This window comes from Hermetia illucens, chromosome 6 (genome assembly GCF_905115235.1).
Source record: "Hermetia illucens chromosome 6, iHerIll2.2.curated.20191125, whole genome shotgun sequence".
NCBI classification, from domain to species: domain Eukaryota; kingdom Metazoa; phylum Arthropoda; class Insecta; order Diptera; family Stratiomyidae; genus Hermetia; species Hermetia illucens.
In genome coordinates, this window is record NC_051854.1 from 32820927 (window position 1) to 32834066 (window position 13140).

The 13140-nt window shown below is 39.6% G+C and overlaps 1 protein-coding gene across 15 annotated transcripts in view; it reads right to left on the reverse strand.

Annotated features, from left to right (window-relative positions):
- Positions 1-13140, reverse strand: part of LOC119658934 (transient receptor potential cation channel trpm) — a 489577-nt gene that overhangs the window by 120419 nt on the left and 356018 nt on the right. For all 15 annotated transcript variants that reach the window (XM_038066779.1, XM_038066781.1, XM_038066780.1 and 12 more), the window contains 3 exons: positions 4800-4962; positions 4520-4660; positions 4391-4463 (listed from right to left, as the gene is read on the reverse strand). In XM_038066779.1, the coding sequence (XP_037922707.1) occupies positions 4391-4463; positions 4520-4660; positions 4800-4962 (377 nt within the window). The remainder of the gene's footprint in view (positions 1-4390; positions 4464-4519; positions 4661-4799; positions 4963-13140) is intronic.

A 13140-nucleotide genomic window follows, 5' to 3' on the forward strand; every position in this document is an offset into this window, starting at 1 on the left:
TTAAATTCATTCAAGAACTAAAAGCTTTTGCAGGCAAAAAATATTAAAGGATGGGGAAATAATTTTATTAAAGTTATAGTAGATTAAAGCTGTTTATTTCGTGCAAATTCACTGCATCCTAAGACAGTATGGAGTGCTAACATCATATCAAAGTGAATATTCTGACTACGATCTACTAGCTACGTAGAAATACAATCGTCATATAACGTAACATTTTTACACATGGAATACACGAAACCTTTCATACCTCAAATATTAATATTTTGTTGAAAACGAATCCTTATTGAAATCGGTTTGCTGTCTGTGTGTTTTTTTTTCCCTATTGGAAGGTGGTTCAAAACTTACTACTGGCTCCTGTAATGCGGTTATGTGAGACTGCTGTCCAGTAAAACCTTGCCATTATCTTTCCTCTCAGATCGCAATTCTCACATTTTCTATATCCGCACAAGCTCTCAGTCACAGTCACAGTCTTTTTGAATTGATTCCAGTTTTCATGAACGCATAACTATACAAATTTTTAGGGGCAATATAATACAACATGGTTCAAGTTCTTAGCCATATTAATGGGCTAACCGGTCGTATGATGAATTATTAGAAGAAAATCAATGCAAGTATGCGCGATAACCACCATGTTCATTCAGAAATTAAGTCAGCTAGCAGTTTTGCGTCACGTATTGCAGTTCATCTTCGAATATTCGGAACTATGCGGTGTGTGCAATGACACATTTGTAATCCGCGCAATCTTTGTTAAGATTTTGTTAAAAACGATTCACTGTCTGTCACACGCACTTTTCTCAAAAACTTCATGAAGTTTGGAGGAAAGGTTGGAACTGTGAACAACCGCACCTGCGGTGAATTATATTGTTAAAAGCGGGTCCTCATATACCTAAAAAAGGGTTCAAATTTTTTCACCGAATATATATCAAATGCAAGGTTTCGTTTAGTACTTTTTAAAGAAATCTCAGCCGAGCTCTAAACTTTGAGTCGCTGCTGGCTGGATTCGGTATAAAATTGCTCAAAAAGCTTCGAAAAAGAGCATAAGGTCGACCAAACGATCATAAAGGAGACGCTTTGGAGAAGAGACCAACTCTCTTGAAGCAACCTCAAATATAAAGGGGATCCTTGTCAAAGAACGTAGCCAGTAGTTGGGTAATCTACGTTTACCGAACGGGAGGTACACAGGAAGCGATGAACAACTGGCAAATCATTTGCATGAAATGCACTTCCAAGGTAGAATCCAAAATCTTATCTCAGGCCGGCAGACATATACAGTGCTAAACCGGAAGACTGGACTTTTGCATGCAAAGTTTCATTGAAACGAGTGAAATGAGCATTTAACTACATCTTCAAAAGAGAACTATAAGATTGGTATTTTCCGCGGAAATTGCTATTGGGAGTTCTAAGGAACAAGACGCTGTCCATAGCAATAGAAAGGTATGGAATTTGCGAAATCGAGCAGTTGATGGAGGGAGGGCCGTGATGTGTTGGAACTTAAAAATTAATTAATGCCGTGACTTTGCTGGTATTGAAGCGAAATTCTATTTTTGCCTCTCTACATTACACATGTGGATTATGTTATATCAAAGTTTGCTTTGTGTATTAGTTACAGACTCACAATTGAATTCGGAAGCCAATTAAACCAGTCTTCTGAACGGGGATCGGTACGAGATATATAAGGCCTAGATTTTACATAGAAGCATGTTCATATTTTTTTTCCAGATTTTTCGGTCGGATATTAGAATGAGCGTCTCAATTCAAATTTGTATTTTTTAGCCCTTCACTCCCCTACTCTGAGACCCCTCGAAAAGTTAATAATCGAAACCTATCACTCCACATGACCACATTCGGTGAAAATCATTTTTACATCCCCCTTTTGCATGCAAGGGGCGACCCACCTTTAACCCCCCTCCCCTTAATTTACGTCACTCTTTGTATGCGTGGGATTTCATAGTTCGCAAGGGGATACCCGTTTTAGAGAAAAGTGCGTGTAACAGACAGACGGACAGTGAATCGATTTTTTTTTTCAATAATGACGGTAATAGAGAAATATGCTTTTTTGATAAGACTCAAATTTTCAAAAGTCACTGGCCTGGATACCCCAGTGTGTGGGAGTTTTACCTATCGAATCCCTCCTTACCTCGTTAAACTCCACAAGGCAGTACGGCTCGGGGTGGCAGGACAGGCACCGTGCCAGTGTGAGACTGATAGCGGTTAGGCTTTCAATTGAGGCAGAACCTCCTTTCGGAAAGGTGTTTGTACAATATTACCTTCGTTGGTAAAAAATATCCAACTGCGCAACCGCATCTAATAAAATGCGCCGCATTGGATTTGCTTCTCTGCTCAAAACCCCAAGCATTTTCTCAAATTCAGACAGTATTCGATTCGGTAGAATGTATCAGCTAGACACATATACCCCTTTTTTTTCGCCCACCCAAAGGCACAGGGCATTTGACTCGCAGTACATCGTATGACTTGTTGACCGCATGCCCATATCGCCGCCCTAACAATCGAATTTGTAACCCATACGTTATCGTGTCGGTTTCTATAGGATTCACTTAGGTAATTTAAATAAACTTCATTTTTTTCGTTGCAATAAGCGCCTTCCTAAATTCCGGACATTTATCATTCCTGGTAATACGCCGGTTACCACACCCCTGCCTTCCTTCACACAATAGGCATTTGGCGTCTTTATTGCACTCTTCGGTAATAAGATCTTTCTCCCCATACCTTCTGCTACGATCGGGCCGATCAATGCCGCCGGTGCATCTTAATAAGGAACTCCACACATCCCGGTTCTGTGCCGAGGTCCACCAATTCGATATGCCTAAAAGCTGTTTGGCGTCCTCCTCGGATTAAGTGACCCGCCCACCGTAACCTATTGAGCCGGATTTATCCACAAGTTGACGGTCATGGTATGGCTCATATTTTTCGTCGTTATGTAGGCTACGGAATCATCGATCCTCATGTAGGGGGCCAAAAAATCTTCAGAGGATTCTTCTCTCGAACGCGGCCAAGAGTTCGCAATTTTTCTTGCTAAGAAACCAAGTCTTCGAGGAATACATAAGGACTGGCAAGATCATTGTCTTGTACAGTAAGAGCTTTGACCCTATGGTGACACGTTTCGAACGGAACAATTTTTGTAAGCTGTGTTGGCTGCCACAACCGTGCGCGGATTTCATCATCATAGCTGTAATCGGTTGTGATTTTCGACCCTAGATAGGAGAAATTATCAACAGTTTCAAAGTTGTAGTCTTCTATCTTTATTCTTCTCGTTTGACCAGTCCGGTTTGATGTTGTTGGTTGGTTGCTAACGTTGCCACCATATACTTTGTCTTGCCTTCATTGACGTGCAGCCCAAGGTCTTCGATCTGAATGAAGGCAGTTTGTACGCCTCGGGTCGTTCTTCCCATGATGTCGATGTCGATGGATTTGATGTTTTTTTTCACGGACGCATTCTCAAGAACTATCCAACCTAAAAATCTGAAAAAAATCACGAGGCTAACACTATACGATGCCTAGGCTACTCATGCCGATACTGTTGAGATAAAGTTAATATTAGTATATTACTGTACTTATTATAAGCATATTTTTTAGAAATTGGCTAGGAGGAAGTTTATCCTAGAATCATCAAGTTTCGCAGTAATATACAATAATAACGAAGTTGTCACTTTTTTGCAAACTTTGAATGTCAGTACCATACTATAGTGAATGTTCTGACAAACGAAATGCATTATTTCATACCTGAAGCGACCAATTTCCGGTTTCCCGATTTGTTTTAGGGTTTTTTACAGGATTTCATATCATTCTGGTACTATGACCAATAACAATAAAACACATACAACTTATTATTACGACACGAATAAGTTTTTCATATTCAAAATTTGCAGTTTCTGAAGAACTACAGGCCAGGCTCGGCATACCACCCCACCATCTTACACTTTCTCTGCGATTGCCCAGCTCTAGCTAGAGTCAGGCTACGGACACTGGGTAAACCATTCTTTGGAGACCTCAGAGAGATTTCAAGCTGCAGGGTGGGAGAGTTGCTTTCCTTCGTGAATGCTACGGACTAGCTCTGAAGATCCGAGCCGACTAGACTCTGCACCCCTGCTCGCAGAGGTCACGCTAATTGGGCTCCCTGGAGCGGCCACTGATACCTACCTCAGTAGTTCTTCAGCATGTGCTGGTCTCTAGTTATTTTCATTTTTAGAGATCTATGCGTCATGCTATTTGTTATCATAATCAGCAATTAGTCCATGTTCAGTAAATTATTTATCTTTTATATGAAGTTCGATCTTATATCAAGCAATTAACGTGTAAAAATATCAATGGACTCGATTTGAATGGAGTTGTTGAACGACAATAAAAAAAGATGTGGTACTATTAATTTTACCTGTATTCGTGCCACCCGTAAAAATCCATGCTCCTGTTGTTTTTGCCGCTTTCAAGAGTCCTTTTCGGATTTCCTGCGGACGGAATCAGTACAATAGTTAACATGTATAAAAACCAGATTTTTAAATACCTTTTTTAACTTTGGTTGCAGCTCGAAATTGGCTTTTCCACCTTGTACGGTAATCAGTAATTTTGGTAACTCTAAATTCCATTCTTTGGTGAAAAGCTGCACCAACAATTCTGGGCGGGTATCAAACGACAACCGAACATACTGTAGAGAATAGAGATTATAACTTGCATTGTTCCGCAAGAATAAATTTTACGCTATTGTTCACGAGTGGGGGAAATTTTGACAAAAGTAAAAGCACTTGATAATTTTATTTTTCCCTTTTATTAATGAAGCACTTTACCTGAGCCTTTGTTGGATGTGCACCACCTTGGAATTCTATTGTTCCATAAGCATCTGTTGGTTGAGCTCGAGTATGTTTCTGGGGTATCCATGCATCACCTGGCGACCCACTTTCTATACCAGGAATTTGTGGATGTAGTTGTCGTGACTGACCGCAACAGCATCTGCAAAGAAAATGAAAGATAAGGAATTTTTACAGCATCGTTACTCGGTCTGAGTATTATAAGAGATGTGGTGAAACACAATGTCCTTTGCAATAGAATCGAGCTACAATTTACAGAGATATGCTCGCCTAAACCTATTCCACTATTTAATTTATTTTACCCTTCAGTCATATATCAAAGGGGATTGACTTCATGATAAACGGATTTCATTTCGGAAACTCTACATTTTCGGAAACTTCCCAATAGTAGCATAACAATGCTAAAGCTTTAAATAATGTCCTTTCTTAAATAGCCATCCTAAATTTGTATAGAGAATTATATGATTGACTATTATTATTTGTTTGGAGAATATGAAACATTGGAATGTGACTAAGGTGGCCTCGACTACAGGAACCAAACTACGGCGGCATTTGAACATGACATAATATAGTAAATGTGTCCGGATAGCTGAGGGGTTAGAGCGCAAGGCTGTCGTACGGAAGGTCGCGGTTCAAATCTCACTGGTGGCAGTGGAATTTGTATCGTGATTTGACGTCGGATACCAGTCGACTCAGCTGTGGATAAGTACCTGAGTCAAATCAGGGTAATACGGTCTTGAATGAAGTGCTCTAACACACTTCAAGGCCCTGATCCAACATAGATTATTGCGCCAACGATTATTATTATTATTATAGAATAGTAAATAGAAAAAAATATTCTCAACGAATCCACGAAACGGACGTTCATTACCCGTGAAAACAATCCAAATGACCGTATGCGTGGGATGCCCTCTATTTTAATAATAATCTTTGGCCGGCAAACCAATTAGATCAGGACCTTAAAGTGTATTAGACCACTTCATTCAAGACCGTAACGGGACACTACAGTACACTGTAGGAGGCATTGTGGTCAGCATTCCACACGCTCGTGATTGTTACTCTGATTTGACACAGGTACTCGGTTACAGCTGGGTCGACTGATATCCGATGTCAACTTACGATACAAATCCCCTTGCCACCAGCGATACTTGAACCGCGAACTCCAGTTCGCCCTCTATTTTCTGTAAGAGTTCTGTAGTACTAGTACCCGATAATAAGCGGCAACGATTCTTCATTGGAAACACTCAAACTACTGTGGTACTATAAGGGTGTTAATATTAATACCCAGTATATGACTTCATATATAGCAATGGAAACACTTGCAAAAATTAAGAGCCGGAACTTAGTGGAACTATGGAATCACGGGGTATCGGCATTCAAGATCAGGACATTTAGTGTGATCCTACATTGGCTAACGACGTTCAAAGAGAAGAACTTGTACCAACAATCACGATAAAGGATAACTACGTACTAGACATCAAAGGCTGATTCACTTGCAGAAAGAAATAGTGAAACAGCGAGAAAAAGAAACGAGGGAAACTTCACAATGTTAGGACTAGACAATGCAGAACATGGAAAAGCGTTCAGAAGAGTTCTTTCTGGACGTGAAAAAACAAAAGATAATTACCAAGCTACCGATGGAATTATTCAACTCTAAATGGACACGAGAAAATTTTAACGTAGCAGGACATGTAATGCCCAGCGAATCGGAAAGCTAAGAGGCAACAAAAGGATAGCTGAAGTCCATCTGTGAAGATTCGAAATTGCAAGGATACACTGAGGATACAATAGAGCAAGTAGAAAATACAAAGTATGTGTACTCGTATAAATACCCTAAAAAGAATAAACTTTTTGAAGAAGAAAAAGTGATAAAAGCGAAGGACAATACGTGAGTGAGTGATATTGAAGGATCAATTTAAATTTTTGCTTTTGGAATAACATTGACGAAAAAGAATAAGGCACTAACTTGGTTCTAGTGGATGTTATAGAAAGTGAGTACATGTCTTCTCAAAGAAGGAAAAACAAATCGGGAAACCGGAAGCTGGACGCTTCAGGTATGAAAGGTTTTGAGTATATTTTTATAAAGCCATTTGAGTGTGAATTTATCCCGTTAAGAGGTGACACGTAATATACGCATATATTATATGAGAATATCTACTTTCGGGTGATACTGACATTCAAAATCTTGAATTTCCAAAGAAGTGACAACTTTGACCTATCATAACTTTGTTAGTAATAGTGCGATTTCCACCAAACTGGATAGGATCAAGCTCTATATTATAGCCCACGTTATTGCAAGGGGGGTTCTGCAGCCAATTACTAAAAATTATAGTGATGTACTATTATTAACTTTATTTGAAGAGATATCGGTATGGAAGGTATTTCGGAGCCTAGGCACCATATAGTGGCAGCCTCCTGACTTTTTTTCAGATTTTTCGGCTGAGCAGTTTCTGAGAATGGCCCCGTTGAATAAATGATCACTTTCGACCCACCGCACTCACCGCCTTTCCAACAAATGTCAAAACTAAGGCCAACCTCGGAAAGTACTAACCTAAACCTTTCATTTGATATCCCACAAGACTATATTTGGTAAAAAAAAATTTACATCCCCCTTTTGCATGTATGGGGAGATGCTCAGAGGTAACGGTGAGGAAGACGGGGCGGCAACCCTGTCGGCCAAACCAAAACCAAGTGGCCGAGGAAAACCTCCATAATGGTGGTACCGCGAGACACTGTACTCACTTTGGCTGCCGGCCGTGATGGATTAGGTGAATGTTCCAAAGGCCTAATTATCTGAAGTGGAAATTTGATTATGAAACCTTACCAGGGGTATACCGGTACCATGGCAACCGGGATAGCTCCTGGACTCTCATACTTCGCGTGAACTCTCGTTGTATGTGAGTACAGCTCGGTTGTTTGCGATAGACCCCCTAGTGGGAGTTTCATGGGGATTGTGGTTATGCTCAAGCGAGAAGAGACCTTCGGGCCTCGGCGAGGTGTTGCGTTTCAACGCGGGTGCCGTACTCTTTAGTTCGGTAGATATTTAGGTATGTCTTGCATCCGCTAGTATGAATGCTAAGCCATGCACTTGGTATAAACTGGTACCGTTGTTGCTTGTCTCAGCGGAGCTCTGTTTTCGAGAAAAATGCGTGTGAGAGACAGGCAGACAGACAGGCGGACAGACAAACAGACAATAAACCGATTTTAATAAGGGTTTGATTTACCCAAAACCTTAAAAACGAAAACGCTAAATGTTTGTTACATCGATGAATTTTCCTATCTTGCTTTCGAAGTTTGAAAATTCAAATTTGAGCCTTCGAACTTCGGCTGCGGAAGAGGCATTTTTGTCTCTATGACTACACTACCACGCTCTGCCGCGCGGAACAAGAGGGGGGGAGTGGGTTCAATGGCTCTAATGATCGTCCGCATAGTTTTGGTTTTACGCATCGTTTCAAAGGTAGCTCTCATGAGCGTCAAGGCAGAATATACTGATCTTAAATTTTTGTTTTCTAAAATCGCCTTGAGGAGTTTTATACTGTTCATATATATTTTCTAACACGAAAAATAGTATATAAATGTATATACGAGTAACGAAGTGTTTGAACTAATTATTGAGTTCACAATTTACTTTCAAAAAAAGAATAAAACGGAGATGCGTCAGTTGTATATAGCAAACAAGTCGGAAAACCGGAAGCTGGACGATTCAGGTATGAAAGGTTTTGTGTATTTCTTTTATAAAGACATTTGAGTGTGAATTTGTTCCATCAGTATGTAACACATAATATACGCATATATTATGTGAGAATATTCACTTTCGGGTGAAAATTTGGAATTTGCAAAGAAGTTACAACTTTAACCACTTATAACTTTGTTAGTAATAGTGCGATGTCCGCCAAACTTGGTAGGATCAAGCTCTATATTATAGCTTATATTGGTGCATTTCGTGGTCCTAGGATGAACTTAAGGGGGGTTTGACAGCCAATTACTAAAACTTACAGTAATATATTATTATTAATTTTTTTTGAAGGGATATCGGTATGGAAGGTATTTCGGAGCCTAGCCACCATATAGTGGTAGCCTCTTGATTTTTTTCAGATTTTTCGACGGAGCAGTTAAATAAATGATCACTGCCGGCTCCCCGAACTCCCCGCCTTTCCAATAAATGTCAACTTTGGAAAGTACTAACCGAGACCTTTCATTTTCAAGGTTTTGTGTGAAACAAAACCTTATTAGAATCGAGACGGTGTCTGTCTGTCCGTCTGTCTGTCTGTCTGTCTGTCTGTCTGTCTGTCTGTCTGTCACACCCGATTTATTCGGAAACGGCTAGACCGATTGTCACGAAAATTGGTGAGAGTATGTAATCTGGTGATCCCTTTACATGCAGTAAGTGGCGCCATCTTGTGTTAAGTTTAAGGGGGGCTCCCCGTACATGTGAATGGAGGGTGCAAATTTTTTTTTCACAGAATGTAGCCATGTAGGGTATCAAATGAAAGGTCTCAATTAGTACTTTTCGAATCTGGTTCAATATTTGATATTAGATGAAACATAGGGGAGTGAGGGTTCAAAATATGACCCACAAAAAGTGTAAGAGGTCTCGTTCTCAGAACCTATCCAACCGAAAAATCTGAAAAAGATCACAGTGGTGCATCTCTACGAAATCTAGGCCTCAAAATATATCCGGTTCCGATATCTGCACAAATAAAGTTAATAATAGTATATTTCCACATTTTAGAAATTTACCCGGCACGCCCCCCTTATGTTCATCCCAGAAGTACAAAATTTGGCATGCGTAGAGTGAAGAACATAATGCATAATTTGGTCAAGTTTGAATAAAATCCAACTATTATTAACAAAGTTATAGGGGGTGAAACTTTACAATTTTTTGTGAATTTCGTGCACTCTACAACCCGCATGAGGTCATCATCACATATCAATTCGTCAATACCACAACGAAATGAATTCTTATGAATTGGGTCCCAGAGAATTATTTTGTTTTAGTTTTTTTAGTTATTTGTCAGCCAGACATGTGTGTATGTAGGTATATAATATATGCGTGCTAAAGAACTTTGCGGGTAGTGCCTAATTCAGTTAGATATAAGACGTAAATCGGAAATATGGGTACGATAAATTTAGATACGTGCATATATGTGTACAGTAGGTAATAGGCAGTTTGTTTGTGTAGGGTGAGCGTGATATCTATGGCTCTAATATGTACGTATGTCTCGTAGTTTGGAAAAATATGAGGGATTATGTTGGATTTGTAACTATATACGGACAGAAAAATGTGCGTCTCTTACATATGATGAACACAAAACCTTTATACCCGAAGCGCGAGCTTCCGGTATTCCGACTTGTTCATTTTTTCAGTGGAAAAAAAAGTACACCCCCATTTGCATGTATGCGGACCCCCCTTAAATTCGACGTAAAAGGATGTAGCTCACTGTATGCATGAGCGTTCACACTTCCCATCTTTTCACCAAATTTGGTGTCAATCGCTGTTAGAGTCTCCGAGAAAAATGCGTGTGAGGGACAGACAGACAGACAAACAGACAGACGGCTTCCGTTAGCTAAACAAGCCCTTGTCGTCGGATTCGCGGTCGGGGTGTTCACAACATCCAATCACCCCGACGAAGTACAGATATATGTGAACGAGACTATACGGACGATCAAGTCTTGGCTTAAAGACCACGGGCTGGAGTTTGCCGAACACGAGACGGAGTTGGTGAAATTTGCATCGGGGCGCATGTTGTTAGCTCTCAGCCATCGCTGAAATACCTGGGAGTAATATTCAACTCCGAGCTGAACTTGAAACCCCACCTAAAGCAGTTGCAATGGTGAAACAGATTCACCAGCAACTAAAAGCAGCAGAAGTACAGCGGAGACATAGAAGGGAAGCTACTGCAATTAACGTTACGCAAAGCGGTAGCAGCTCATTTAGAGTGAACGGCTAAGATCTGAACAGCCTCGCAAAGCAATACCGGAACGGTGGTCCCGCGGGAAGAGTGAAGAGAAAATATGGGAGGTTTTAGGCGGTAAAAGTCCGGCATACGTGTCCTAGATTTCAGGTGCGGATCCATGGTGAATTTCCCCCAGCCAAAAAAAGACAGACAGACAGAAAGTAAACCGATTTTAATAAGGTTTTGTTCAATACAAAACCTTAAAAAGTATGCGATATTGCATTTTTTTGTAATCAAAGGAAGCCATAGATTTCAATTTCATTTATGATATATGGTATATGTGTTTGCAATAAGGAGGCAACAGACCATTGTTGATGTCGAATGGTCTTGAGAGTGATTCTGCTGCTTTTATCTGGCCTCGCACATTGGTCAGGGTCAGCCTAGTCAGTCTTATCAATTTCGTCGGGATACCGAATTCTCTTATGACTGTGAACAGTTTTACCCTGGCTATGATATTATAGGCGGATTGCATTACACTTTGTAAAACCGCTAAGGTGTTTAGTAAATTGTGCCAAATAAAGCGTAGAAAGAATCACTGTTTCCCTGGCTTTTGAGGAGAGGTACCTAAAGCTGGTCACTTTTTCCATACAAACAATTCCAGTGTCTCCATGAAGTCAATAGTCAAGAATCACATTGAACTTAATAAATGAAACGAATTTTGGAAAAAAAACCGGCTTTTACTATTTTTACATAAAACTGCCATTAAACCTTTTATACCAGCTTCCGATTTCCAACTTGTTATGAATGATGTCATACATATAATGTTACAAAACTAAAAAAAAGTAGCTTAATAAAATACACTCCCAATTTTTTTTCCATGAAAAGGAATTTAGTTATGAGTTTTTATTTGGATCTTAAACTATTTCCAGCACTGAATTAATGCTAAAAATTGGAGCACAATTAACGCACCTGATCCGTAAATTAAAGTTAAAATTGATGAGGAGAAAGTGCAGCGAAAATAATATTCTGACAACAATTATATAAAGTTATACAACGCTACAAACTATGCATAGGAAAAACTTATATCTGCAAAGCGGAACTCCTGAAAACAGAATCTACAAACCAGGACAAAATTTGAATTTATCAAACGAATAAAGTTTCAAGAAATCTTAACAGCTCCTGGCGCCACTCGTTTAAATGTGATGTGCAACGACTTTAATATAATTCGACCATCATTTTCTACACAGCACCAAACTGAAGTGAAAGCCAGAGAGGCTTTCCTAACAATGGACAAACAAGAAGCTGGAAATGGAATTATCTACCCATTATTAAAATTTCCTTCGAATGTTTGGCAAACAGCGCTTTGAATAGAGGTGAAATGCTTGAATCTTATGACACTAAATTTATTGGGGTCACTGCGGTATTCCAGAAGTTCACAGGCCCTTCAGTACGTAAAGGACGACTCTGGAGTATTTTTATTTGCGGATAATGTAGTCAAATCAAATTACTGAAGCGGTGACTTTACAATTATTTCTCTGAAGAGGAGAGTGAAATTGATATTTATAAATTCTGGAACCATACCATAAACAACTAAGAAATTGATTTATTCGTTTTCTGTTGATATCGCCCGTAAGAATGACGACTGCAGAACAGTTTTAGCAGTTTTAAGGGCGTAGCAAATAACGATGATTTAAATTTCAATCACTTTAACTATGGCAAAATAGGCTGAAATATAATGTCAATTTATAATATTTCCAGCCCTTTGTCGCCAGGCCTGGGAAACCCTCCTTTAATGAGGTAGCTCCACCAGGACAAAGCAGAATTTAGGCCATAAAAATAAACAATTTCGAAAAGAGAAGCTCAGCGCTTTATTAGGCAAGAATATTTGGATACATATTTAGCTCGTAGTCTGTATGCATTGAGTATGTCCGACTAATAATTTTCAATGTGATACTGACACGTCTGATGTCTTAGGCGGCAGTTACTTCACCCAAAATATATAATTTGTCTTTAATTAACGATAGTAGGATTTCAACCAAACTTCTACATTATTGCAAAATTTGCTCGTCCTAGGTTGCCCACAGCAACATACTATTATCAGCTTCGTTTGAGGTTACAACAGAAAATAGCAGAAGAAAGGCGAAGAGGCGGCTGCAATTGATGTAAAATTTTCTGGGAGGTTTGCCCGCGACAAACCATTCATCTAGCCAGATTCGGTAGTGTGTTTTCGCAACCCGATCCGGAAAATCCTTGCGTAAAGCAGTTGAAGTCACCGAACCCAAAGAGGTTTCCTTTTTTATTATAAAACAAGTCGGGAAACCGGAAGCTAGACGCTTCAGGTATGAAAGGTTTTGTGTATTTTTTTTATAAAGAGATTTGAGCGTGCATTTGCCCCTTAAGCATGTAGCACGTAAAATATGCAT